Source organism: Rhinoraja longicauda, chromosome 36 (assembly GCF_053455715.1).
Source record: "Rhinoraja longicauda isolate Sanriku21f chromosome 36, sRhiLon1.1, whole genome shotgun sequence".
In the NCBI taxonomy this organism is placed as follows: Eukaryota; Metazoa; Chordata; class Chondrichthyes; order Rajiformes; family Arhynchobatidae; genus Rhinoraja; species Rhinoraja longicauda.
Genome location: NC_135988.1, coordinates 19,648,783 through 19,673,471, shown reverse-complemented (window position 1 = coordinate 19,673,471; position 24,689 = coordinate 19,648,783). Strand labels below are relative to the sequence as shown.

General features: G+C 42.9%; 1 protein-coding gene across 3 annotated transcripts in view; it reads left to right on the top strand.

Moving 5' to 3' along the window:
- Positions 1-23,063, top strand: part of hk2 (hexokinase 2) — a 112,575-nt gene extending 89,512 nt beyond the window's left edge. For 2 of the 3 annotated variants that reach the window (XM_078429014.1, XM_078429012.1), the window contains 7 exons: positions 635-754; positions 1,571-1,666; positions 4,127-4,226; positions 10,497-10,680; positions 11,692-11,847; positions 13,398-13,631; positions 14,427-14,931. In XM_078429014.1, the coding sequence (XP_078285140.1) occupies positions 635-754; positions 1,571-1,666; positions 4,127-4,226; positions 10,497-10,680; positions 11,692-11,847; positions 13,398-13,631; positions 14,427-14,571 (1,035 nt within the window). In that variant the 3' untranslated portion in view covers positions 14,572-14,931. Of the gene's footprint in view, positions 1-634; positions 755-1,570; positions 1,667-4,126; positions 4,227-10,496; positions 10,681-11,691; positions 11,848-13,397; positions 13,632-14,426; positions 14,932-22,563 lie in introns of those variants that run through there. The other variant, XM_078429013.1, reaches the window with a different exon arrangement.
- The last annotated feature ends 1,626 nt before the right edge of the window (positions 23,064-24,689 follow it).

Sequence of the window (24,689 nt, the reverse complement as noted above, 5' to 3'; positions counted from 1 at the left end):
AGCGTGGTACAGTTAGTCGAGCTGCTGTTCATTGCTCCAGTGGTCTCAATCTTGACCTCTCATCATCTGTGTGGAGTTTGCATGTTCTCACTATCTCTCTCTGGGCCTCTTCCAGGTGCTCTAGTTTCCTCCAACATTGCAAAGATATGCAGGTTGTAGGATAATTGGCCTTTGTAAACATCCCCCAGTTTATAGATGAGTAGTAGGCAGAGTTGATGTGAATGTGAGGAAAATAAACTAGAATGAGTGTAGAATGGAAAGGTGCTGGATGATTAGCAAGGACTTGGTGGGCCCCTGGCACTGTTTCTGTGCTCTTTAATCATAAATTAGTTGCTGCATATCCTAAGTACAGCTCTGACTACATTCTGGGAAGACAATAGACTGAGGTGCTGGAATCTTGAGTCAAAAAATAAAATGCTGGAAGAACTCAGCCGGCCAAGCACCTACAGAGGGGAATGGACTGACAATATTTCAGGTCAAGACCCTTCTTTGACTACATTCCATTGTATTTCAGTAAAATATTTTGGAATGTCCCAAGTTGCGAACAGTAGTTTATAAGCAGATTGTTTATTTGGGAATTGACCATAAGTGTATACAAACTGTAATACTTTTTGGCTTTTGTTTTGTTTAATAGCTCTTTGATCACATTGTTCAGTGTATTGCTGATTTCCTGAAGTATATGGGGATTCGGCGCACCACCCTTCCACTTGGCTTCACCTTCTCTTTCCCATGCGAGCAAAGGAACTTGGATCAGGTCAGTACTGTGCGTGGTGCACCCAGACATGACTGTCCAGCAGATTATTGTAGACCAAGACCGCATGGGCAAATCAACTACTTTCGGTCCTAACATCTGCAAAAGAACCAGGTAGCACAAGAGTCCTATTCACCGAATACTTTCCTCACTTTACTCATCTATACATTTTGATTTAAATTCAAACTCATAAATGAAAATGTCCTATTGGCAAAAAGATCTGAAGTGAAATGAGTCTGAGAAATTGCAGCCTAGTTAAAAGTAGTCTGCAAAAAATATTATCAGTGTTCTGCAGTTAGTGACTGCTACAGAGTTCTCCAATTTGAGTGAGATCACTAACTGTGGTACTCTGATAATATTGTTTTGCAGATTGAAATGTCCCTCAAACAAAAACACAAAAATCTAATTGAAAGCAAATTTCAGCTTTTGTGTTTATTTGAGGGAGGCTAGAGTTTTCCCTGCTTCTGATCGAAAGTTGATATGAATGTGGTAGTTTGGGTAGCCAAGGTAGAATCTGCAAGCACAGCCATACATTTTCTGCAGATAAATATCTCTATTAACTCGTTTTGAACCATGGCTAATGTCGGAATACTCTTCGGGCTGATGATTTAATACAAAATTATAATTTGAAGGCAATAACTGTTTATAATCTGCAGAATGACAGGAGATGAGGGAAGATAGGTGAGGGCCTGGATTTATCCAGCTCAGAAACATTGGAAGGTCTGAGGCAAAGTGTCCACTTGGTGTTTGTGTGTGGCAGTGTATTCTGTGAATCGAAGGCTATCTGTGCACTAATGTTCGTATGTTTACATTTTGCAGGGAATTCTTTTAAATTGGACCAAAGGATTTAAAGCTACTGGCTGTGAAGGTAAAGATGTTGTAATCCTCCTTCGAGAAGCCATCAAGAGAAGAGCGGTAAGAAACAGTTAGAACCTGTTGCTTTTCGTTGCTGCTTTGATCATCTTGCAGTCTGAAGACCCAAGAAAGAAATTAATTTAAATGCATTGCCATAAATCGGAGAAGGGGGAAGACATTTCACTCCTTAGAGGCTGTTCAGCTCAAGGCTAATCATAAGTTGATAAGTTGTAGTAGCAGATATTAGGTCATTCGGTCCATCGCCTACTCCGCCATTCAATTGCGGCTGATCTATGTTTCTCTCTCCACCCCATTCTCCTGCCTTCTCCCCATAACCCCTGACACCCGTACTGATCAAGAAATTGTCATCTCCACCTTAAAAACCAATTGGCCTCCACCGCCTTCTGTGGAAAAGAATTCGACAGATTCACCACCATCTGAGGAAATAAATTCCTCCTCACCTCCTTTCTAAAGGTACATCCTTTTATTCTGAGGCTGTGGCCTCTGATCCTAAACTCTCCAACTAGCGGGAACATCCTCTTCACATCCACTCTATCCAAGCCTTTCACTGTTCTGTAACTTTCAATGAATTCCTCCCTCAACCTTCTAAATTCCAGCGAGTACAGGCCGTCAAACGTTCATCGTATGTTAACCCAATTATTCCTGGGATCATTCGCATAGACCTATGGACCTTCTCCAAAGCCAGCACATCCTTCCTCAGAGATGAGGCCCAAAACTGCTCTCAATACTCCAAATGTGGCCTGAACAGTGTCTTATAAATCTTCAGAATTACATGCCTGTTTTTATATTATAGTCCTCTTGAAATAAATGCCAGCATTGCATTTGCCTTCTTTGTTACCGATTCGACTTGCAAAATAACATTTTGTAAATCCTGCACCAGAACTCTCAAGTCCCTTTGCACCTCCAATTTTTGACTTCTCTCTCCATTTGGAAAATAGTCTGTGCCTTTATTCCTACTCCCAAAGTGCACAACTCCACACTTTGCTACACTATATTCCATCTGCCACTTCTCTGCCCACTCTCCCAACCTATCCAAAATGATGCTTTCTCTACACTACCTGCCCCTCCACTTATCGTATCATCTGCAAACATGGCCATAAAGCCTTAAATTTTCTCATCCAAATCACTAATACACAACGTGGAGAGTAGCGGCCCCAGCAGCACGAGTCACTGGCAGCAGTGTAGCGGCCCCATGGGGACACCACTAGTCACTTACAGCAGTGTAGCGGCCCCATGGGGACACCACTAGTCACTTACAGCAGTGTAGCGGCCCCATGGGGACACCACTAGTCACTTACAGCAGTGTAGCGGCCCCATGGGGACACCACTAGTCACTGGCAGCAGTGTAGCGGCCCCATGGGGACACCACTAGTCACTTACAGCAGTGTAGCGGCCCCATGGGGACACCACTAGTCACTGGCAGCAGTGTAGCGGCCCCATGGGGACACCACTAGTCACTTACAGCAGTGTAGCGGCCCCAGCAGCACGAGTCACTGGCAGCAGTGTAGCGGCCCCATGGGGACACCACTAGTCACTGGCAGCAGTGTAGCGGCCCCATGGGGACACCACTAGTCACTGGCAGCAGTGTAGCGGCCCCATGGGGACACCACTAGTCACTGGCAGCCAACCAGAAAAAGCCTTAGGGGCCACTCTTTGCCTTCTGCCATCCAGCCAACCTGCTATCCAAATTAGTATCTTCCCTTTGATGCCATGGACCCGTTTCTCAAAGACATATAATAGGTTTTAGATGGATTGGCTACTGTAAATGATCTCTCGTGTAGATGGGTGGTAGGAGATTCAGGGCCGAATTACAGGAAACAGTACGGGAATGGGATCCAAGGCATTGTTCCAGCCTGGGGCTGAGTGACCTCTTCCTTTATTCGTAAGAAAGATGAAAAATTAGAAATTTCGTTTTCTAAAAGAACTACAAGTCTATCTTCATGAACTGGTACTTTCTGGCCATTCTGTCTTATTCTTTCTAAGTCCAATATTCTTTGTGGCATACCCACCCATCAGAACACAGTACACCAGTCAAGTGGTCAGCGTGGACCCGTTTGTCCAAAGAGCATATTTCCACGCTGTGTCTTTCAATCACTTGATCATTATTAAAATTCATAATTTAATTCAATTTAACTAAAATACCCAAGTAACAGTTTTAATTCTTGTTTCATTGGCTGGATGGATGATTGGCAAAGATCTGTGTGTTTTTTAACGTAATAAATATATAAAAGGTTGAAAAGGAAACCATATAGGTTAATTAACAGGGTAAATGTAAAAAAATGTCCCTAGTGTGTGTAGGATAGTGTTAATATGCAGGGATCGCTGAGCGGTGCGGACTTGGTGGACCGAAAAGGCCTGTTTCCGCGCTGTATCTGAAATATGAAAATAAATATGAAAATATCTCCTCCCTGATTTTCAGTTTCTTTCTGAGCTTTTACACATTCATCTAATAACATGCGAGTTGACGTGCAAATGATTTTGTTTCATGATCCCATCCAGGAGTTTGATTTGGATATAGTGGCAATTGTTAACGACACAGTTGGAACAATGATGTCCTGTGGCTATGATGATCCCCTCTGTGAAATTGGCCTCATTGTTGGTGAGTACTGTACAGGAGCAAAGCTTCCAGTTGCAGCCGTTGAAGAAATGAAGTAACCCTGAACTCAGATTGAATCGAAGAAATGATAATTTCCTGCTGTTTAAAATTATAATCATATTTATTTATTTTCCTTTTTAATCTAATGAAAACGTCAGGCACACCTACCTGACTGCTGCAAGGACAAGCAAACTTTGAGCTATTTAAAGAATTCAGTTGTGCTTTCACCAATTATCTGTCCTGTGTTTTGTCAATAAATTTCTGGCAAATGTTGTGCCTCTATTCAAGATGGGCTGCAGGGAAAATGCTGGGAACTATCGGCCAGTGATCTTAACATCTGCAGTTGGACTGTTACTAAAGGGTATTCTGAGGGATATATATACAGGCAGTTTGGCAGACAAGGGCTGATTAGTGATAGTCAGTGTGATGGCAGTTTCTATTCCTTCTCAAAGTCCAACTTCGATAGCCCGGGGATGGGACGGAGGTATACTTTACACACACACCGCACTCTGAGATAACAAAAATAAATCTTCCAAACGCTGTTTCTTGATTAATTGGTCTTTATTAAAGTAGCACAAATCAAAAGAGTATTTCATAACTTTTCGTTCTTATCAACTGTTTCTTCTTCAAACAATACAGTCGAGATCGTGTAGTCGTTACCATGTGGTCGTGGTCAGCATGGGTGTGGTAAAAAACTCTGTTCTCGCCATCCTCCAAGACTAAACTGACCCCTAATCTCTATAGCTACGCTCAGATGTAGACACTCCCCATTACGTATCAAATCACACCCACAAGCATGCAAAAAAAGACAGAAACTAGAAATATTAAACATAGCCATAATATAATGACAGTAACTAATTTACAGTAACTAATGGCTCCTACAGTCAGCATGGTTTTGTATGTGGGAGGTCGTGTCTCCCAAATCTGAATTTTTTGAAGACGTGTCCAAAAAGGTTGAGGACAGAGTTGTAGATGTTGTACATGTGGACATCAGCAAAGCATTTGATAAGGTTCCACATGGTAGGCTGCTCTGGAAGGTTAGATCGCATGGGATCCTAGGTGAGATAGCTGTATGGATAGAAAATTGGCTCATGGAAGGAAGCAGAGGGTGAAGGTTGCTTCTTGGGCTGGAGGCCTGTGACTAGTGTTGTGCCTCAGGGTTCGGTGCTGGGCCCATTACTGTTTGTCATTTATATTAATGAGTTGCATGAGAACATAGATGGCAAGATTGGCAAGTTTGCATATAATACAAAAGTGGGTCGTTTTGCAGATAGTGAAGAGGTTGTGAAAAGTTGCAGCAGGATCTCGATTGATTGGCCAGGTGGGCAGAGGAATGGTTGATGGAATTTAATACAGAGAAATGTGAGGTGTTACATTTTGGGAAGTCTAACATGGGCAGGACCTACACAATAAATGGCAGGGCTCTGGGATTTTTGTAGAGCAGAGGGATTTTGGAGTGCAGATGCATGGTTCCTTGAAGGTGGAGTTGCAGGTAGATAGAGTTGGTCAAAAGGCTTTAGGCACATTGGCCTTCATCAGTCAGAGTATTGAGTATAGAAGTTGGGAGATTTATTCACAAAATGCTGGAGTAACTCAGCAGGTCAGTCAGCATCTCGGGAGAGAAGGAATGGGTGACGTTTCGGGTCGAGACCCTTCTTCAGACTGATGTCGGGGGTGGGACAAAGGAAGGATATAGGTGGAGACAGGAAGATAGAGGGAGATCTGGGAAGGAGGAGGGGAAGGGAGGGACAGAGGAGCTATCTGAAGTTGGAGAAGTTGACGTTCATACCACCGGGCTGCAAACTGCCCAGGCGAAATATGAGGTGCTGCTCCTCCAATTTCCGGCGGGCCTCACTATGGCACTGGAGGAGGCCCATGACAGAGAGGTCAGACTGGGAATGGGAGGGGGAGTTAAAGTGCTGGGCTGCAACATGACCTAAGTTGGGAGGTCATGTTGCAATTGTATAAGATGTTGGTGAGTCCATATTTAGAGTATTGTGTTCAGGTCTGGGCACCATGCTGTAGGAAAGATGTTGTCAAGCTGGAAAGAGTACAGAGAAGATTTATGAGGATGTTGCCAGCACGAGAGGGTGTGAGCTTTAGGGAGAGGTTTAGTAGACTGGGCTCTATTCCTTGGAGTGTTGGAGGATGAGGGGTGATTCTATAGAGATATATAAAAACATGAGAGGAATAGATCGGGTAGATGCACAGTCTTGCCCAGAGTAGGTGAATCAAGGACCAGAGGACATAGGTTTAAGGTGAAGGGGAAAAGATTTAACAGGAATTTGAGTCATAATTTTTGCACTCAAAGGGTGGTGGGTGTATGGAACGAGCTGCCAGAGGAGGTAGTTGAGGCAGGGACTATCGCAACATTTAAGAAACAGTTGAACAGGTACATTGATAGGACAGGTTTGGTGGGATATGGACCAAATGCAGGCAGGTGGGACTAGTAGAGCTGGGACATGTTGGTCAGTGTGGAGTTGGTCAGTGTGGACATGTTGGTCAGTGTGGACACGTTGGTCAGTGTGGAGTTCAAAGTCAAAGTCAAAGTCAAATTTATTTGTCACATACACATACACGATGTGCAGTGAAATGAAAGTGGCAATGCCTGCGGATTGTACACAAAAAAGAATTAGTTACAGCATATAAATAAAGTTAATAAGTTACTATAGTGTAGACAAAAATTTAGTCTCTGGGGTTATAAAAGTTGACCGTCCTGATGGTCTGTGGGAAGAAACTCCGTCTCATCCTCTCCGTTTTCACAGCGTGACAGCGGAGGCGTTTGCCTGACCGTAGCATCTGGAACAGTCCGTTACTGGGGTGGCAGGGGTCCCTCATGATCTTGCTTGCTCTGGATCTACACCTCCTGATGTATAGGTCCTGCAGGGGGGCGAGTGTAGTTCCCATGGTGCGTTCTGCCGAACGCACTACTCTCTGTAGGGCCATCCTGTCCTGGGCAGAGCTGTTCCCAAACCAGACTGTAATGTTGCCGGACAGGATGCTCTCTACAGCCCCAGAGTAGAAGCAATGAAGGATCCTCAGCGACACTCTGAATTTCCTCAGCTGTCTAAGGTGGTAAAGGCGCTACTTTGCCTTACCCACCAGTGCGGCAATGTGCGTTGCCCACGTCAGATCCTCTGCGATGCGGACTCCCAAGTATTTAAAACTGCTCACCCTATCCACAGTAGACCCATTTATCTCCAGTGGCGTGTACGTCCTTGGATGTTTAGCCCTTCTGAAGTCCACAATCAGCTCCTTCGTTTTAGTGACATTCAAGAGGAGGCTATTGTCCTGACACGAGAGTGCCAGATCAGCCACCTCCTCCCGGTAGGCCTTCTCATCGTTGTTGGAGATCCGGCCCACCACCACAGTGTCATCAGCAAACTTGATGATGGAGTTTGAGCTGAACCTGGCCCCACAGTCATGTGTGTACAGGGAGTACAGTAGGGGGCTAAGGACGCAGCCCTGGGGGGATCCTATGTTCAGGGTGAGGTGGCTAGATGTGTGTTCCCCCATCCTGACCACTTGGGGCCTGGTAGTGAGAAAGTCCAGGACCCAGGCACACAGAGGGGTGCTAAGCCCCAGTTCCAGCAGCTTCTCAACCAGTCTGCTGGGGACTATTGTGTTGAATGCTGAACTAAAGTCAATGAACAGCATCCTCACATAGCCCCCCTGGCTGTCCAGATGAGAGAGAGCGGTGTGTAGAACCTGGGAGACCGCATCATCCGTGGACCTGTTCGGACGGTATGCGAACTGTAGTGGGTCCATGTTGCAAGGAAGGAGGGCGCAGATGTGTTTCTTGACTAGCCTCTCAAAGCATTTCATGACAACCGAGGTGAGGGCCACCGGTCGGTAGTCATTTAAACACGCTAGAGTGGCATTCTTTGGCACCGGTACAATGATGGATCTTTTGAAGCATGCAGGGACCACGGACTTGGCCAAGGAGAGGTTGAATATTGTGGTGAGCACTGGAGCAAGCTGAGTAGCACAAGACTAGTTGGTCAGTGTGGACACTTTGGTCAGTGTGGAGCTGGTCAGTGTGGAGTTGATCAGTGTGGACACGTTGGTCAGTGTGGAGTTGGTCAGTGTGGACACGTTGGTCAGTGTGGACACGTTGGTCAGTGTGGAGTTGGTCAGTGTAGAGTTGGTCAGTGTGGACACGTTGGTCAGTGTGGACACGTTGGTCAGTGTGGACATGTTGGTCAGTGTAGAGTTGGTCAGTGTGGACACGTTGGTCAGTGTGGACACGTTGGTCAGTGTGGACACGTTGGTCAGTGTGGACACATTGGTCAGTGTGGACACGTTGGTCAGTGTGGACACGTTGGTCAGTGTGGACACATTGGTCAGTGTGGAGTTGGTCAGTGTGGACACGTTGGTCAGTGTGGACACGTTGGTCAGTGTGGACACGTTGGTCAGTGTGGACACGTTGGTCAGTGTGGACACGTTGGTCAGTGTGGAGTTGGTCAGTGTGGACACGTTGGTCAGTGTGGACACGTTGGTCAGTGTGGACACGTTGGTCAGTGTGGACACGTTGGTCAGTGTGGACACGTTGGTCAGTGTGGAGTTGGTCAGTGTGGACACGTTGGTCAGTGACAATAGACAATAGACAATAGACAATAGGTGCAGGAGTAGGCCATTCAGCCCTTCGAGCCAGCACCACCATTCAATGCGATCATGGCTGATCACTCTCAATCAGTACCCCGTTCCTGCCTTCTCCCCATACCCCCTCACTCCGCTATCCTTAAGAGCTCTATCCAGCTCTCTCTTGAAAGCATCCAACGAACTGGCCTCCACTGCCTTCTGAGGCAGAGAATTCCACACCTTCACCACCCTCTGACTAAAAAAGTTCTTCCTCATCTCCATTCTAAATGGCCTGCCCCTTATTCTTAAACTGTGGCCCCTTGTTCTGGACTCCCCCAACATTGGGCACATGTTATCTGCCTCTAATGTGTCCAATCCCCTAATTATCTTATATGTTTCAATAAGATCCCCCCTCATCCTTCTAAATTCCAGTGTATACAAGCCCAATCGCTCCAGCCTTTCAACATACGACAGTCCCGCCATTCCGGGAATTAACCTAGTGAACCTACGCTGCACGCCCTCCATAGCAAGAATATCCTTCCTCAAATTTGGAGACCAAAACTGCACACAGTACTCCAGGTGCGGTCTCACCAGGGCCCGGTACAACTGTAGAAGGACCTCTTTGCTCCTATACTCAACTCCTCTTGTTACGAAGGCCAACATTCCATTGGCTTTCTTCACTGCCTGCTGTACCTGCATGCTTCCTTTCATTGACTGATGCACTAGGACACCCAGATCTCGTTGAACTCCCCCTCCTCCTAACTTGACACCATTCAGATAGTAATCTGCCTTTCTATTCTTACTTCCAAAGTGAATAACCTCACACTTATCTACATTAAACTGCATCTGCCATGTATCCACCCACTCACACAGTGTGGACACGTTGGTCAGTGTGGACACGTTGGTCAGTGTGGACACGTTGGTCAGTGTGGACACGTTGGTCAGTGTGGACACGTTGGTCAGTGTGGACACGTTGGTCAGTGTGGACACGTTGGTCAGTGTGGAGCTGATCAGTGTGGACACATTGGTCAGTGTGGAGCTGGTCAGTGTGGACACGTTGGTCAGTGTGGAGTTGGTCAGTGTAGAGTTGGTCAGTGTGGACACGTTGGTCAGTGTGGACACGTTGGTCAGCGTGGACACGTTGGGGTGAAGGGCCTGTTTCCACCCAGTATCACTATTACTATGACTTTAAATGATGAGTCATTTGTAGCCCATCTGCTCAGTATATCAAGGAGGTGACTGGATCCTGGGTAAACACAGGTGTTAAGGTTCAATAAGTGGAAGATTAGAATTCATTGATCAACAACATTTTGTACATTAAGTCAGAAATTGAGACCAGTTTTACTGTGGCTCTAAAGCCGGACCACGATTCCAAATGCTCCGATTGATGCGAACAAGACAGTAGTTTAAACTGCACTTGGAGTGTGGGCAAACTCAGTCCAGGGAAATAAATAAACAGAGCATTAAAGTTTGCAGCAATTATGGTGGCTATGAAAATCCCAACTAATATTTTAGTTCGGGAAAGCTGCCATATTTGGCTGTTATCATTTGTGATCTATAGTCTCCATTATAATAATGCCAGAATCTCTCATTTTCCCCGTCTATAAACTTCAGGTCATCCCAAACTCATTTGTCTTCATTCTGCCTCCCATCTTAGCTTGGTTCACATCATGGGATTATTCTTTTCTGCAGGAACTGGGTGTAATGCCTGCTACATGGAGGAAATGAAGAACGTGGAGATGGTTGTCGGAGATGCAGGAAGGATGTGTGTTAACATGGAGTGGGGAGCATTTGGTGACAATGGCTGCTTGGATAACATCAGGACTGAATTTGATCTGAAAGTGGATGAAGATTCATTGCATAAAAGGAAGCAGAGGTATTTTCCAGGCACTCAAATCTCTATAACTGGTCGTGTTGGTGGTGGGACAACAGATAAACTAGCGCACTAGGACACCAGGACACCAGTTGCCAGGCAGTTCACATACGTGGGTCCAGGATTCTTATTTGCATCCAACAGCTGTTGAAAAGCATGGACTATGTGTACACCACATAACTGGGTTCTGTTACATGTGCACATGGTGCCATTCCATGAAGAATTGTTACATGGGGTGTGGTGTTGCAAAATTACTGGAAGAAAGGAAAATGAGAAAATATTTTAAAATGGCAAACAGACCTACCTTATAGATATTGAAACCAACATGCAATTGCTGTGCTCTGAGGAGGTGAATTAATGTAAAGTACAACATTGAGTTTTTGGGTCAACTATGACCTCTGTCCATTCTAGTTCAGTTTGGTCTCACTTTTGTATGAAAGTCATTTGTGAATTCACAGATTGCAGTATAAACAGGGCTTAAATTCTAAGCTTGATATGAGGTTGAGCATTTCTCCGTTGCTATCCTTACTCCTAACTATGTATTCTTTCTCCTGTCTTCAAATTCTTCTCCTCTGGCCCCATGCCATGCCTCCAGATCTATTCTCTGCTAACTAACTGTGTGACATTGTCTACCTCAAACTTCCATTGCCATTATTTACTCCATTTCTGCCCCCTGCTCTAAACTTGAGGCAATCCACGCACTGAGGACTAGCTCCAACATTGTCATCAGACCTAGTGCTGGAGTAACTCAGGCAGCGTCTCTGGAGAGAAGGAATGGGTGACGTTTCGGGTTGAGACCCTTCTTCAGACAGGGATGCTGATGATGCTGACCTGCTGACAAGGGCGATGCTGGTGTTGTTTGGCAAGTTGACCCTTGGTTTACAGAAGTTAGGGTTAGGGTTAGGGTAATGGAGATGCTTGTTACAGGCAATGTACTGCACTTTTTCAATAGTGTTTGTGTAAGTTCTCTTTCATGGAGATATTGATACCTATCTGATTTTGATTGTTCTCCAGATTTGAAAAGATGATCAGTGGGATGTATTTGGGAGAGATTGTTCGTAACATCCTAATGAGTTTCACAAGGCAAGGTCTGCTGTTTCGAGGGAAGATGTCAGACAGGCTCAAGACGCAAGGGATTTTTGAAACCAAATTCTTGTCTCAGATTGAGAGGTATGTGAACAGTTGTATGATTGTCAATAAATGTACCGTTGCCAATTCACCATGAGTTGTTCAATTTCTAGAACCCAGTCATGAAGACGCTGTCTATGCAAATTAGCATTAGAGTAGATAGTGCTTTGAAGGGAATAGATGAGAGGCAGCAGAATGGACAAGTGGATGGTTACATATACCATAACTCGGTTCCACTTTTAATTGTTAGTCACATGACTTTCTTCCCAAATCCCGATTCAATCCTTACTCCCTGCCCCCACTCCCCACTCCCAGTCCGAGACTGGTGTTTACACCAAGAATAAGCTTATCTCTCTTCATAACTGTAATTGGTCTACGCTGGCACATCTGTGTAAGATTCCCCTGTACTGTTTGTACTTCTATTAGCTCCTTCCTGAAGCCTGACCAGAATATATCCACTGCTTTAGCTGTGGCCTAACTAGTGCTTGTTACAATATGTGCACAACTCCTGGTTGTTTTACACAGGATGCCTTTCTGCCAGACCTGCCATCTCCAACAATGTATGGACATGCGCTCCAAGGCACTCTGCACATCTTACAAGCTTACCATTTATTGTGCATGGCTGTTCCTTGTTTACTCTTCCCAAATGTGTTACCCTGTTTTATATTTCCTCGCAAAATATTTTAAAAGCTCTTATTTATATTTAGAACATTCTGAAGAAGCTGGACAAAATAAATGCTGGGAGGATTTCCTTTTATGAAGGAGTATAAAACCAAGGGAATAATCACAGAATAATGGGGTGCCTATTTGGCACTGAGATAAGGAAACATTTCTTCTCTTTTTAGATTTCTTTGTGCCACCAAGCTGTGGAGACTGAATCTTTGAAAGTATTTAGGGTAAACTTTTATCAAGGGTTGGAGATAATGCAGAAATTGGACTTGAACAAATTTGGATCAGCTATGATTTTATTGAACGTCACATCATGCTCGACGGGCTGAATGATAGGTTTGCTCTTCTCGTAGAGGGCGGCGAATCTCGGGAATTCTCTGCCTTGATGGGTGGTGGAATTTGGATCATTAAAAGTATTTAAAGTGGAGTATGCAGCAATGAGAGTTGTGGTTCAAATCCTCCACTTTCACTGCCTTGTTATTTTTGTAACTTCTTGCATATTTGTTCATCAAAACTGGTTGATGGTCAGGGAGCAAGTGATACAACAATAATATCTATTGATCATGTAAGTATTGTCATCAAACCCCCCCTCAACAGTGACATTGTGTCCTCAGAACATTTGCTGGACTCTATATATTAACATCCAAATAATTAAGGCCTACTATGAAACTTTGTTTTCTTTCCTCAGTGCCTTTCAAATTAATTATTCTGCTTCCCAAGTCTATACCTTCCATGGCCAAGTTAGTTTCTCTCTCTTCTGAAGCTGCAGTCACTTTTGGTGCAGTCTGTAACCTATAGCTTCCTTTGTTCCTGTATCCCGGTCATGGTCTTATTCTGGATTCATTGTTCTTGATATTACCTTCTCCTGGACACTCTGCTATTTGTACAGTTACCACCTTCACTCTGCCTTCCTGTTTCTCCAGCGATCGACTGGCATTGCTTCAGGTGCGAGCCATCCTGCTACAGCTGGGGCTACAGAGCACATGTGATGACAGCATTATCGTGAAGGAGGTGTGTGGGGTCGTCTCCCGTAGAGCGGCTCAACTCTGTGGTACTGGATTGGCGGCTATCGTCGACAAGATCAGGGAGAACCGTAACTTGGACAGCCTTAAGGTCACAGTCGGAATTGATGGGACGTTGTACAAACTGCATCCGCAGTAAGTCACACTGGAGAAGGGGTTCTGTGTGCAGATTCCTTGATAGGTCAATCTCAGATTGCTAATTACAACAAATATCATGCTCCTTAACTCCGGATCTACTTGTTCTACACAGATTTGTTTCACTAGGGACGGCACAGTGGTAAAGCCACTGCCTGACAGCACCAGACACCCAGGTACGATCCTGACCTCGGGTGCTGTTTGCGTGGAGTTTGCACGTTCTCCCTGTGATTGTGTGGGCTTCCTCTGGGGGCTCAGATTTCCTGCCACATCCCAAAGACATGTGGGTTTGTAGGTTAATTGCCCCCAGTGTGTAGGGAGTGGATGCAAAAGTGGGATAACATTGAGCTAGTATGAATGGTGGTTAATAGTCGGCATGAATTCGGTGGCAGAAAGTCCTGTTTCCATGTGGTACGTTTCAAATCAATTTGTGACACTAAAGCTTGATCTTAAACTAATATCATCTGCATCCTGGCTTAATGATTTAATTGATGTTCAAAATCACAGCCTTTCTCACTTATTCAGTTCCCAAACAGGAAACATTTGAGATAAGGGTGCAACTTAATTCTTTATTGTTATATTATTTCTTGGAAAAACAAGGCAGCCACTGACTTCGTAGATTACAATTGTAACTGTTTCTGTAGGTTGCATGCTTTAGGTTGGGAACAAATTGAACGTCCATTTAATTCATCCATAAAGGGGATATAGGCTGGAAATACCCGAGCCCATTTATTTTTAACTTTCATCTTGCAGATTCTTGTTTAACTGATGTATTTTTCTCTTCCTTGTTTGCAGCTTCTCTACAATAATGCACGAGACAGTGGAACGTCTGTCCCCCAAGTGTAACGTGTTGTTCGTGCAGTCAGAGGATGGCAGTGGCAAGGGAGCGGCTCTGATCACTGCGGTTGCCTGTCGAATCAGGGATGCCGGCCAACAGTAGACGTAAATAATGAGAGATGTTTCTGCTCCACCCGCACTACATCCCCTCCTTTTTCCCAAACCATGTCTCTTAAAAATATTACTGAGCGCAGTTGAGGTGTGCAGTTTGTGCTGTATGTCAGAATGGAATTACGATTGCTGGTGCCATTCTCGTACGAGTCAACACTTGGGTGAATGAGGGAAGTTGACTAGAAGCTGCTCCCCCGTCTCCACCCAGATCTCAGCCTCCTTCATCAAGTCGATCCCAATTCCATTTTGACCTTTTCTTTGTGGTGAAGACCTAAACACGATTATGACTTTGCAGTCATTACTTTTAGCTAAACAGAACTGGTTTTGTGTAATAAATATTTCAGATCTACACTCATTATGAATGGGAAAGGGGTGGGTGAGGGAACGGTGACAGTGGGAAGTGTGCTAATAGGACCATGTTCTGCATAAGGCAGCTCTGGAGTTTAAGAATAATACCAAGGTAGTCTTTTTTTGAAAATAATATGTTTGAAAGGTATGAAATTGTACTCTAGTTCCTGATGATGCACATTGGTTCTGAACATAAACAGTGTCATCGGCAGGGTCAGTAGAAGAGGGAGTTTTTTAGAAACTCTCTCAAATTACATTCTATCTTGCGTCAAACATTGATGACTAATCAAAGATGACTGTTAATTAATCTCCCATTCTTACTTGTTTACATTAACAACCTATTGTCTTGAATAGGTTGGCTCTATCTTTACAGCGTTGATGTCACAATTGGAAGCATAGGTCATTATATTAGCTGTTGTATGGGGCAACTTTGAGGCTTTCACACTGGCAAATGAGGGAGTTTATATTGTTGACAACGGAGTGATTTAATAGCACAGACTCATCTGCAAAGGCCATCTATGTTTACAAAATTATTGATTCGCAAATCATTGAACACGCCACCCACACAAAAAATAGTGGGGACAAACTACTTTTCTGTGACACCTTGCCATTTACTGCTGGGACAAGATTAGACGTTCAAGCATATTTGACAAGTGTGGTGAAAATCTGCAAAGAAAGGTGATTCAGATGTTAATGTCTTTAAAGGTATTGCCTATTTATATGTTCAATAAGCGCAGAACAAATGTGTGGGATCATTGTCAGCTTGGCACAAGTTTCTCTTCAGCTTCTCTGTTATAACCACAGTACCTTTTCACGTGATTGTAACTGATGCAATGGAACTTCAACTGTGCTTGTGTGTGCAGTGAATTATCACTGACTCACTTGTTGAGTTTGAGAATTGCACGTTTACAATTCTAGTGAATTGTATCTAAATCCAAAGGATGTCTCAGCTATCCATGGCTTTCATCAACAATTGATTTCTTACATTGTGATCAACCAGTTTTTGATATTTGTTGATATATTGAAGGCAGTTTTAAATTTCAAGGACTTGATTTACAAAAGGGAGAAAAAAGTATACATATATTTTTATACCAAAGCAAAATCATTGTTAATTCCTTGGATTAACCTGTATGAGGTATGTTATTGAAATATTACCACTGTAGCCAGCAGTAGTTGAGCATGCTGAAAACTCATGTAAAGTTTGTACATTGTTGTTTAAGTAAATGCTGTTTCAATGTAGTAACTTGGCACAAATAATACTACCCACATGGGAAAGGTGCAATCCGTTAGTCCATTTAAAAAGTGTTAATAATTCCAAATTAGATGTTGTATTTTATCTGGTGCTGGCTGTGGATATAAAACAAGTTGCAGGCAACTGAGGGCAGTTGAACAGCTAGTGGTTCAATCCTTATCAGTATGAAAACCCTGGTATATTTATTTACTGTATAAGGGATATTTCTACAATACAATATGTACAAGAACCTGTTAGTAGCAAAGAGTCTAATCAAAAAACAAAATTATTAACCAGCCACCTAACAATATCAAAATTCTCTTAAGCTTCTCTGTATAAATGGGTCTACACAACTACAATAATTTTCTATGCAATTGTAGCTAATGCCGAGGGATTCAGATTGTGCTTGTGTGCAGAATGAATGAATGAATGAATGAATGAATGAATGAATGAATAAGTTTATTGGCCAAGTATGCAGATACAAGGAATGTGCCTTGGTGCTCCGCTCACAAATGACAACACAAACATACCGTTAACAATTAAGAATAAAGCATAAACACATCAAAACAATAAGGATACACCATTACGGTCTAAATATGTGGGTAAAAATAAACCAGAGCAAAAAAGAGACTACAGACTTTGGTTATTGAGTAGAACTATCACTCGTGGAAAAAAGCTGTTTTTATGTCTGGCTGTGGCTGCTTTGACAGTCCGGAGTCGCCTTCCAGAGGGAAGTGCTTCGAAGAGTTTGTGGCCAGGGTGAGAGGGGTCAGAGATGATCTTGCCCGCTCGCTTCCTGGCCCTTGCAGTGTACAGTTCATCAATGGGGGTAAGGTTGCAGCCAACAACCTTCTCAGCTGTGCGAACGATCCGTTGCAGCCTCCGGATGTCGTGCTTGGTGGCTGAGCCAAACCAGACCATGATGGAGAAGGTGAGAACGGACTCAATGATAGCAGTACAGAATTGGACCATCATTGCCTGTGGCAGATTGCCTGTGGCAGAAGTGACACCAAGGTACATATTCTCATCTGTGTAAAGAGTGCCCATTCAGGTGTGAAGTCAGTGAATTCTCAACATTAAGATGATTGTACAGAAAATGTTATTGGAGATAAAAAGTTCCTTCCACCCACAGTCACTTTACTTTTCTTTCTGATCAGCTGGTCAGCAATCTATGCCCAAAGAAAGTACCCATTTATATATGTCACCACTATTTCAAATTCTTCAAAACAAAGAATGTTTGAAAGAATTAATTGAATTAAATTGAATTGGATTGAATAAATTTTATTTGCCAAGTGTGTATACAAACAAGGAATTTGCCTGATGCTTCGCTCGCAAGTAACTACACAGCGACCAGTGAACCGTATCAAAGAAAGTGCATGTAAATTTGTACAATGAACAAAATCAGTTATTTCACTCCCTTAAGTTCATCTTGAGGTGCTTTTACCTCTTTAGTATTATTTTGCTCCAAGAATCTTTTCATTGATTTCCTATGGTTGTCTTGTGGATAACTGGGAAGATTTTATTTTGTTATTTTTTGATTGAGATAAAACAGTGCCACCTCTGGTTATGCCTGTTGGATCCTAAAGAGAGATAAAAAATCATCTCTTCAGAAACTGTGCTGGTATCCTGTCAGTGGGGTGGGGGAGGCAGGTTTTCAGTGCCATGACATATCTTTTGAATCCATTGGCAGTGGCATTGTGTTGATTGCATCTCTAACCACTGTTAGAGTCATGAGAGTCGAATGCAGGGGCACAAAAATAAGGCAGAAATAAAAAAGATCTTGAAACCAGTGGATGCTAAAATTGTCAAATTTAGTAATACATTATTCAGTGAGAAAAGAGGGAGGATATTATTAGGGGGATATTATTGGGGGGATTTTATTGGGGGATATTATTGGGGGGATATTATTGGCGGGATTTTATTGGGGGGATATTATTCCATGGATAGAGTTGTGCATTGTAAGGGTAATCCACTTTGGTAGAAAAAAAGGCAATCATTTTTAAATTGAGGAGTGATTGAAGAATGTTGTTCCAAGATACCTGGGAGCTCTTTGATACAAATCACTGGAATTTAACATCCAGGTGCAACAAGTAATTACGGATGAAAACAGTTTATTGATATTTTTTGCAAGAGTATTTGATTGCAAGGGCAGAGTTGGTTCCAATTATGATGGTCATGGGTGATATTGCATCTGGAATATTATGCATGGGTTGGTTACCCCAACAGAAATATTCTGACATAAAGGGAGCTCACCAAATTGATTCCTAGTAATTTCATTGAAATATACAAAATCATTTCATGTCAAAAGTTGATACTATCTCTGATTTTGTGTAGGAAAATAACTGCAGATGCTGGTTCAAATCGAAGGTATCACAAAATGCTGGAGTAACTCAGCGGGTCAGGCAGCGTCTCAGGAGAGAAAGAATGGGTGACATTTCGGGTCGAGACCCTTCTTCAGACCGAAACGTCACCCATTCCTTCTCTCCTCATATGCTGCCTGACCCGCTGAGTTATTCCAGCATTTTGTGATACCTGTCTGATTTTGGCATTTACCATTGTATCACTACAGTGGTGAGCGTTTGGCCCTTGAGGGCATAAATGAGCAGAGATTCCTCAACTCACACTTTCTTGAATCTTTAGAATTCTCTACCTAATGGCTTTGGAGCTTGGTCACCGGATATATTCAAGACAGATTGATATGCTAAGGGAATCAAGGGATCTGGAATTAGTGCCATAAAGTGTGTCGAGGTAGATCAGCCATGATCTTATTGAAGGATAGTGCAACCTGAATGGTTTAATCTATTTTCTATTATATTAACCCTTCATACATTTATATTGTTGTGAGAAAAAACATTGGAATTTTAATAGGACTTTTTCGATATGCTATATGTAGGTAAAAATTGTGTAATAATAGCATTCCTATGGTTCCATGCCAAACCACAGCACTCCAAACATTTGACTGGCCCAAGTTATTACGTAGCATGCAAGTTGTTGGAAACATTGCAGCCCAATCAACTTTTCAAGGAGCTACTTTCCTTGCACTGCAGTTGTTCCACTGGAACCCTCCTGAGCCTGTTTCAGCTAATGTTGAAAGCCTGATTCAGCTACATCTCTTTTGTTATTAATGCAACCAAATACCATAAAACCAAATCTCATGGCTCTAAACTCATGTCCCAAGACCACTCCTCTCTAATCCACCAGTCTGCTGATCCAAATATCACTTCCTAGGTCGATTCCCCAATCTCCTTGACAGGAGGCCTTCCCAACTCTAAAACCTTTCTTGTATGGTGAGTGCAGACTCCATCACTAATTATTCACAGATGACTCCTATGGCTGCATTTAATCCACGAGGCACCCATCAATCCAGTTCCTCTCTACCCCCACCCTTCAGACCAGACATGCACCCTGCAGCAATGCTGGGGTTGCTGATTTTCTTTACACTACTACAAAGGAAAGTCATAGCCTTGAGTATAGCCAATTTGGCAGCATTTATGGTCCTGGGATATGGACACCACTGAATTTCCATTTGTGTTGGAATCATGCACCACTCCAGTCAACGTTGAATTTTTATACAGTTTTGGGTGGGTTTTAGAATGATGTAGAGAGACCATTTGGTTTATTCTATTTCTCTATTTGCTATTAACACAAGGAACTGCAGATGCTGGTTTACCAAAAAACACACAAAATATTAGTCATGCAGCAGGTCAGGCAGCATCTGTGAAGAACATGGATAGGTGACGTTTCACAGAGTGCTGGAGTAACTCAGCGGGTCAGGCAGCATCTGTGGAGAACATGGATAGGTGACGTTTCACAGAGTGCTGGAGTAACTCAGCGGGTCAGGCAGCATCTGTGGAGAACATGGATAGGTGACGTTTCACAGAGTGCTGGAGTAACTCAGCGGGTCAGGCAGCATCTCTGGAGAACATGGATGGGATTCTTGGGTGGGAAGAATCAATTCTGGAGAGAAGGAATGGGTGACTTTTCGGGTCGAGACCCTTCTTCAGTCTGTTTAGGGATAAGGGAAACGAGAGATATAGCCAGTGATGTGGAGAGAGAAATAACAATGAATGAAAGATATGCCAAGGACCCCGACAGTCCTTTCAGATTAGGCAGAGGTTCACTTGCATCTCATCCAACCTCATCTAATGTGTCTGCTGATCAAGATGTAGACTCTTATACATCGGCGAGACCAAAAGTAGACTGGGCGATCGTTTCGCGGAATACCTTCGCTCAGCCCGCGTGAACCAACCTGATCTCCCGGTTGCTGGACACTTTAATTCTCCTTCCCATTCCTCCACAGACCTTTCTGTCCTTGGTCTCCTCCACTATCAGAGTGAGGCTAAACACAAATTGGAGGAACAGCATCTCATATTTCGCTTGGGCAGCTTACAGCCCAGTGGTATGAATATCGATTTCTCTCACATCAGGTATCCCCGGCATTCCCTCTCTCTCTAACCCTCCCCCACCCAAGTCGTACTAGCTTCTCATTTTCACCCTACAACCAGCTTAGAATGGCCTGTTTCCTTTATCATCGTTCCTTTTTTTGCATGTCTTTCATTCATTATTCTTTATCTTTCCACATCACCGTCTATATCTCTCATTTCCCTTATCCCTAACCAGTCTGAAGAAGGGTCTTGACCCGTAACGTCACCCATTCCTTCTCTCCAGAGATGCTGCCTGTCGCACTGAGTTACTCCAGCTTTTTCTGCCTATTTTCGGTTTAAACCAGCATCTGCAGTTCCTTTTTACACATTCTTAGCAAGATGTTTAGTTATTCCATTCTTTATGATAGATTCCAGTATTTTCCCTATCCTACTACTTGTGCAACATTTTGTCAATGCATTTTGAAACGAAATATTCTATATCACTGGCTTGCTGTTTTCTACTTTGCAGTTACATGCCGCTGAACTGGATTTGTCAGTTGGACATCCTCGGGTCTCTCTGTTCTTGCATTCCCTTTTAAAATTATACCAGTCTTTATATCAGACCTCCTTGGTCTTCTCACTAACAAAGTCACAACAGATTTTATTGCATTAAACTTCATGTGTCACATCTGCTCTTTCATCATTTTTAAATTAAAAATGGCTTTCATGTAAACAGAGACATGAAATGCCCTTTGGTTCATCATGTATAGGCTGACTATCTGGCAACCATCTATACTAATCCTATTTACCAGAATCTGGTCCATAGCCTAGTAATGCCTTGGTGTTTCAAGTGCTTGTTAGGGTTACTTTTGAATATTTTAAGTCTCTGTCTCTCTCACCCACGCAGGCATTATATTCCACATTCCAACCATCCCCTGGGTGAGAACGTTCCTCCTCAGAATCTCTCCAAACCCCCGGCCCCACCCTATATTGTATCGTGTCAAATCTATCCATAATTCATTACCGAATGAATCATCTTTAAACTAACAATCATCCTCTAAAAGTTGTATTGAATGTCCTGCTTTAACACAAGCTTAGGAAACAAGATGACAATTACAGCATTTCATAGTCGATGAATTGCAATGATTACTGTGGATTAATGACGCATCTATTAGAAATACAGTCCTGATGTGACCATCTAATCCCAGCTGTAGGCATCTCAGTTTTTAAATATCTTCTCAACTCAGACTGCTCCCTTTCTTCCAGACAGTGGATGCTATTGAGAGGTGTTGATTTCTCGTATGAGTAATCATACAATGGCTTGAGATGATGCCATACATACTGTAAGCATGCAATGAAGCATTGTGACTGTACATGGAGATATCTCGTCCTCAGCTGTCACCCATTTTCTGTCCATTTTGCTTTTACCCCTCTTCTCCCCACATCCCCATTGACTGTGTATAATACTGGGAGTACTCAGTAGGTCAGACAAAATCTGGAGCGAGAACTAGCGAATGCTTCAAGTTAATGACTTTTTCTGCACAGGTGCTGCCTAACAAACTGAAGGTTTTCAGTATTCACTGATTTTATTTCAGAATTTCAGCATCTGCAGTAATTTGCTTTTGGGATATTGGCAGTAACCTGCTGATCAAGCTGCATATGAAAGTCATCCACTTGAAATGTGAGCTCTGTTTGTGAGGTCTACAGAGCCTGACTGACCGACTGAGTACATCCAACTTTCTGTTTTTAAGATTTTCTGTGTTTGCTATGCCTTGCTTTCCTAAAATATGCTGGTTTTAGTTAGGGAGTTGCAAACATTAAGCTTATTTCCTTAAATGTGGATGTAACTCAAACCACTGAGAATTTATGTGCAAATAACTACTTTAATAAGCTAATTAATTTTTGTTTTATAAATCAACCCTATATAATAAAACAGAATAGTGTTTTTTAAATCAAAATCTTTGTTATATTTCACTAGCAATAGTAAATGTTTCCACAAAATAACATCTTCCTAAAATAAAATGCTATATTTAAATCACAGCATCTGCATCACCGGTTGCAGCTCCTAGACTGTGGAACAGCATCCCTCTCCCCATCAGAACTGCCCCCTCCATCGACTCCTTTAAGTCCCGGCTCAAAACCTATTTCTACTCCCTAGCGTTTGAGGCTCATTGAGGAGGCGCTGTGAACTGTTTGCGTGCTACTGTATGTTTCATTTTAAAAAAATTAGTACCTAATCAGATGTACAGCACTTTGGTCAACGTGGGTTGTTTTTAAATGTGCTATACAAATAAAATTGACTTGACTTGACTTGACTTAAAAGCAATACATCATGACATCGCAGGCAAGGAGAATGTTCTCATAGAGTAACAACACAAACCAGATTGTGCAATAGATTCAAGCCATGCATCGTAAGTTATGAAATGTTATTAGGCAACACTGTAATTTATTAACATTTATTTTGATTACTAATGCAATAGAGCAAGGCTGTTATTTTTATATAGGGCCTGGATTGTTTCTAAGGCTGCTATTACTGTTAAATTGAGTGTTTCTTCATTTCTGAATGAATAGATGCAAATTAAATATATTTCCCATTAAAAAATGTCTGTCTCTTCTCGTATTTCATTATGTAGTAGGCCACAATGCTCCACAAATGTATTTACTTAAATCTGATTTTATAGACACTGAATGCAGATTGACAAACTGCAGTTGAAAGTTCTGTGCCACCCCATTAAAGAACCAACTGTATTTATCTGGCACCTTTCAGAAAAATTGATGAAATGTTTCATTACTGATCAGGTGCTTTTGAAGTGGAAACTGTTTTAATTAAAGAATCACAGTATAAAATTGAGTAGTTATATGCCAGAAAGTGCAAAGACCTAAAAGACTTGATTATCTATTGGTTGAGGAATATCTGTTCACCAGAGCTAAGGGGTAGCCCACCAGAGAATAATTAACCAGTGATGGGGGTTGGGGGAAAAGAGGAGAGACATTGAAGAATAGAACTTATATTTTACCGATGTCAGTCCAGTTTTAGAAAGATCACCATTTGCTCGGGTGCTGCGATCTGAAGTGAGCCCCAGACACAGTTAAAGACACTCAAGAGTCAAGAGTATTTTATATTCGTATGTCCCAGATAGAACAATGAAATTATTACTTACAGCAGCACAACAGAATGTATAAACAAAGTACTCGGTAAACAATATAATAAACAAAAGTTTTAAATATATATATATATACATACAGATACACATAAAACAAACAATAATAGTGCAAAAAGACAAAACCAGTGTCCTCAAGTCTATGTAGTTCAGAGCTGATTTGGAGGCTGTAGTGTTTAAGTCTGATGGCTGTACGGAAGAATCTATTCCTGAACCTGAACGTTAGTTTTCAGGCTCCTGTACCATCTTCCCAATGGCAGGAGTGAAATGAATTTGTGGCCAGGGTGGTGTGAGTCTCTGGTGATGCTAGCTGCCTTTTTGAGACAGCAATTCCAGTAAATCCCTTCATGTAGAACCCATGATGGACTGGGCAGCGTTCACCACTTTTTGAAGTCTTCGCTCCTGGGCATTCAAGTTACCAAAACAGGCCGTGAATGCATTGGTGATCATTTTCCAATGTTCAATAGATTCAGGATCAGTTCCTGTGGATTGGAGGGCTGCTAATGTTATCCCACTTTTCAAGAAAGAAGCGAGAGAGAAAACGGGTCCTTTTCAGAATGGCAGGCAGTGGCGAGTGGAGTGCCGCAAGGCTCAGTGCTGAGGCCGCAACATTTTATAATATATATTAATGATTTGGATGATGGAATTAGAAATAACCCTAGCAAGTTTGCAGATGACACAAAGCTCAGAAGGCAGTGGAGGCCAATTCTCTGAATGCATTCAAGAGAGAGCTGGATAGAGCTCTTAAGGATAGCGGAGTCAGGGGGTATGGGGAGAAGGCAGGAATGGGGTACTGTAAGGGGTTTCTGCGCCGAGCTTTCGCCCGACCTAAGGTCCCCGTGCCTTGCTCTGATCCCTTGACCAGGCCGTGCACACTGGTTCCCCGTGAGTGGTTCGACCCACTCACCCCTTACGGTTCTAGACACTGGGCTTAGATGCAGGAGCTCTTATAGTACAGAAAAAATTCAACCAGACCAGATTTTAAAACCAGGGTTTAAATGAAAAA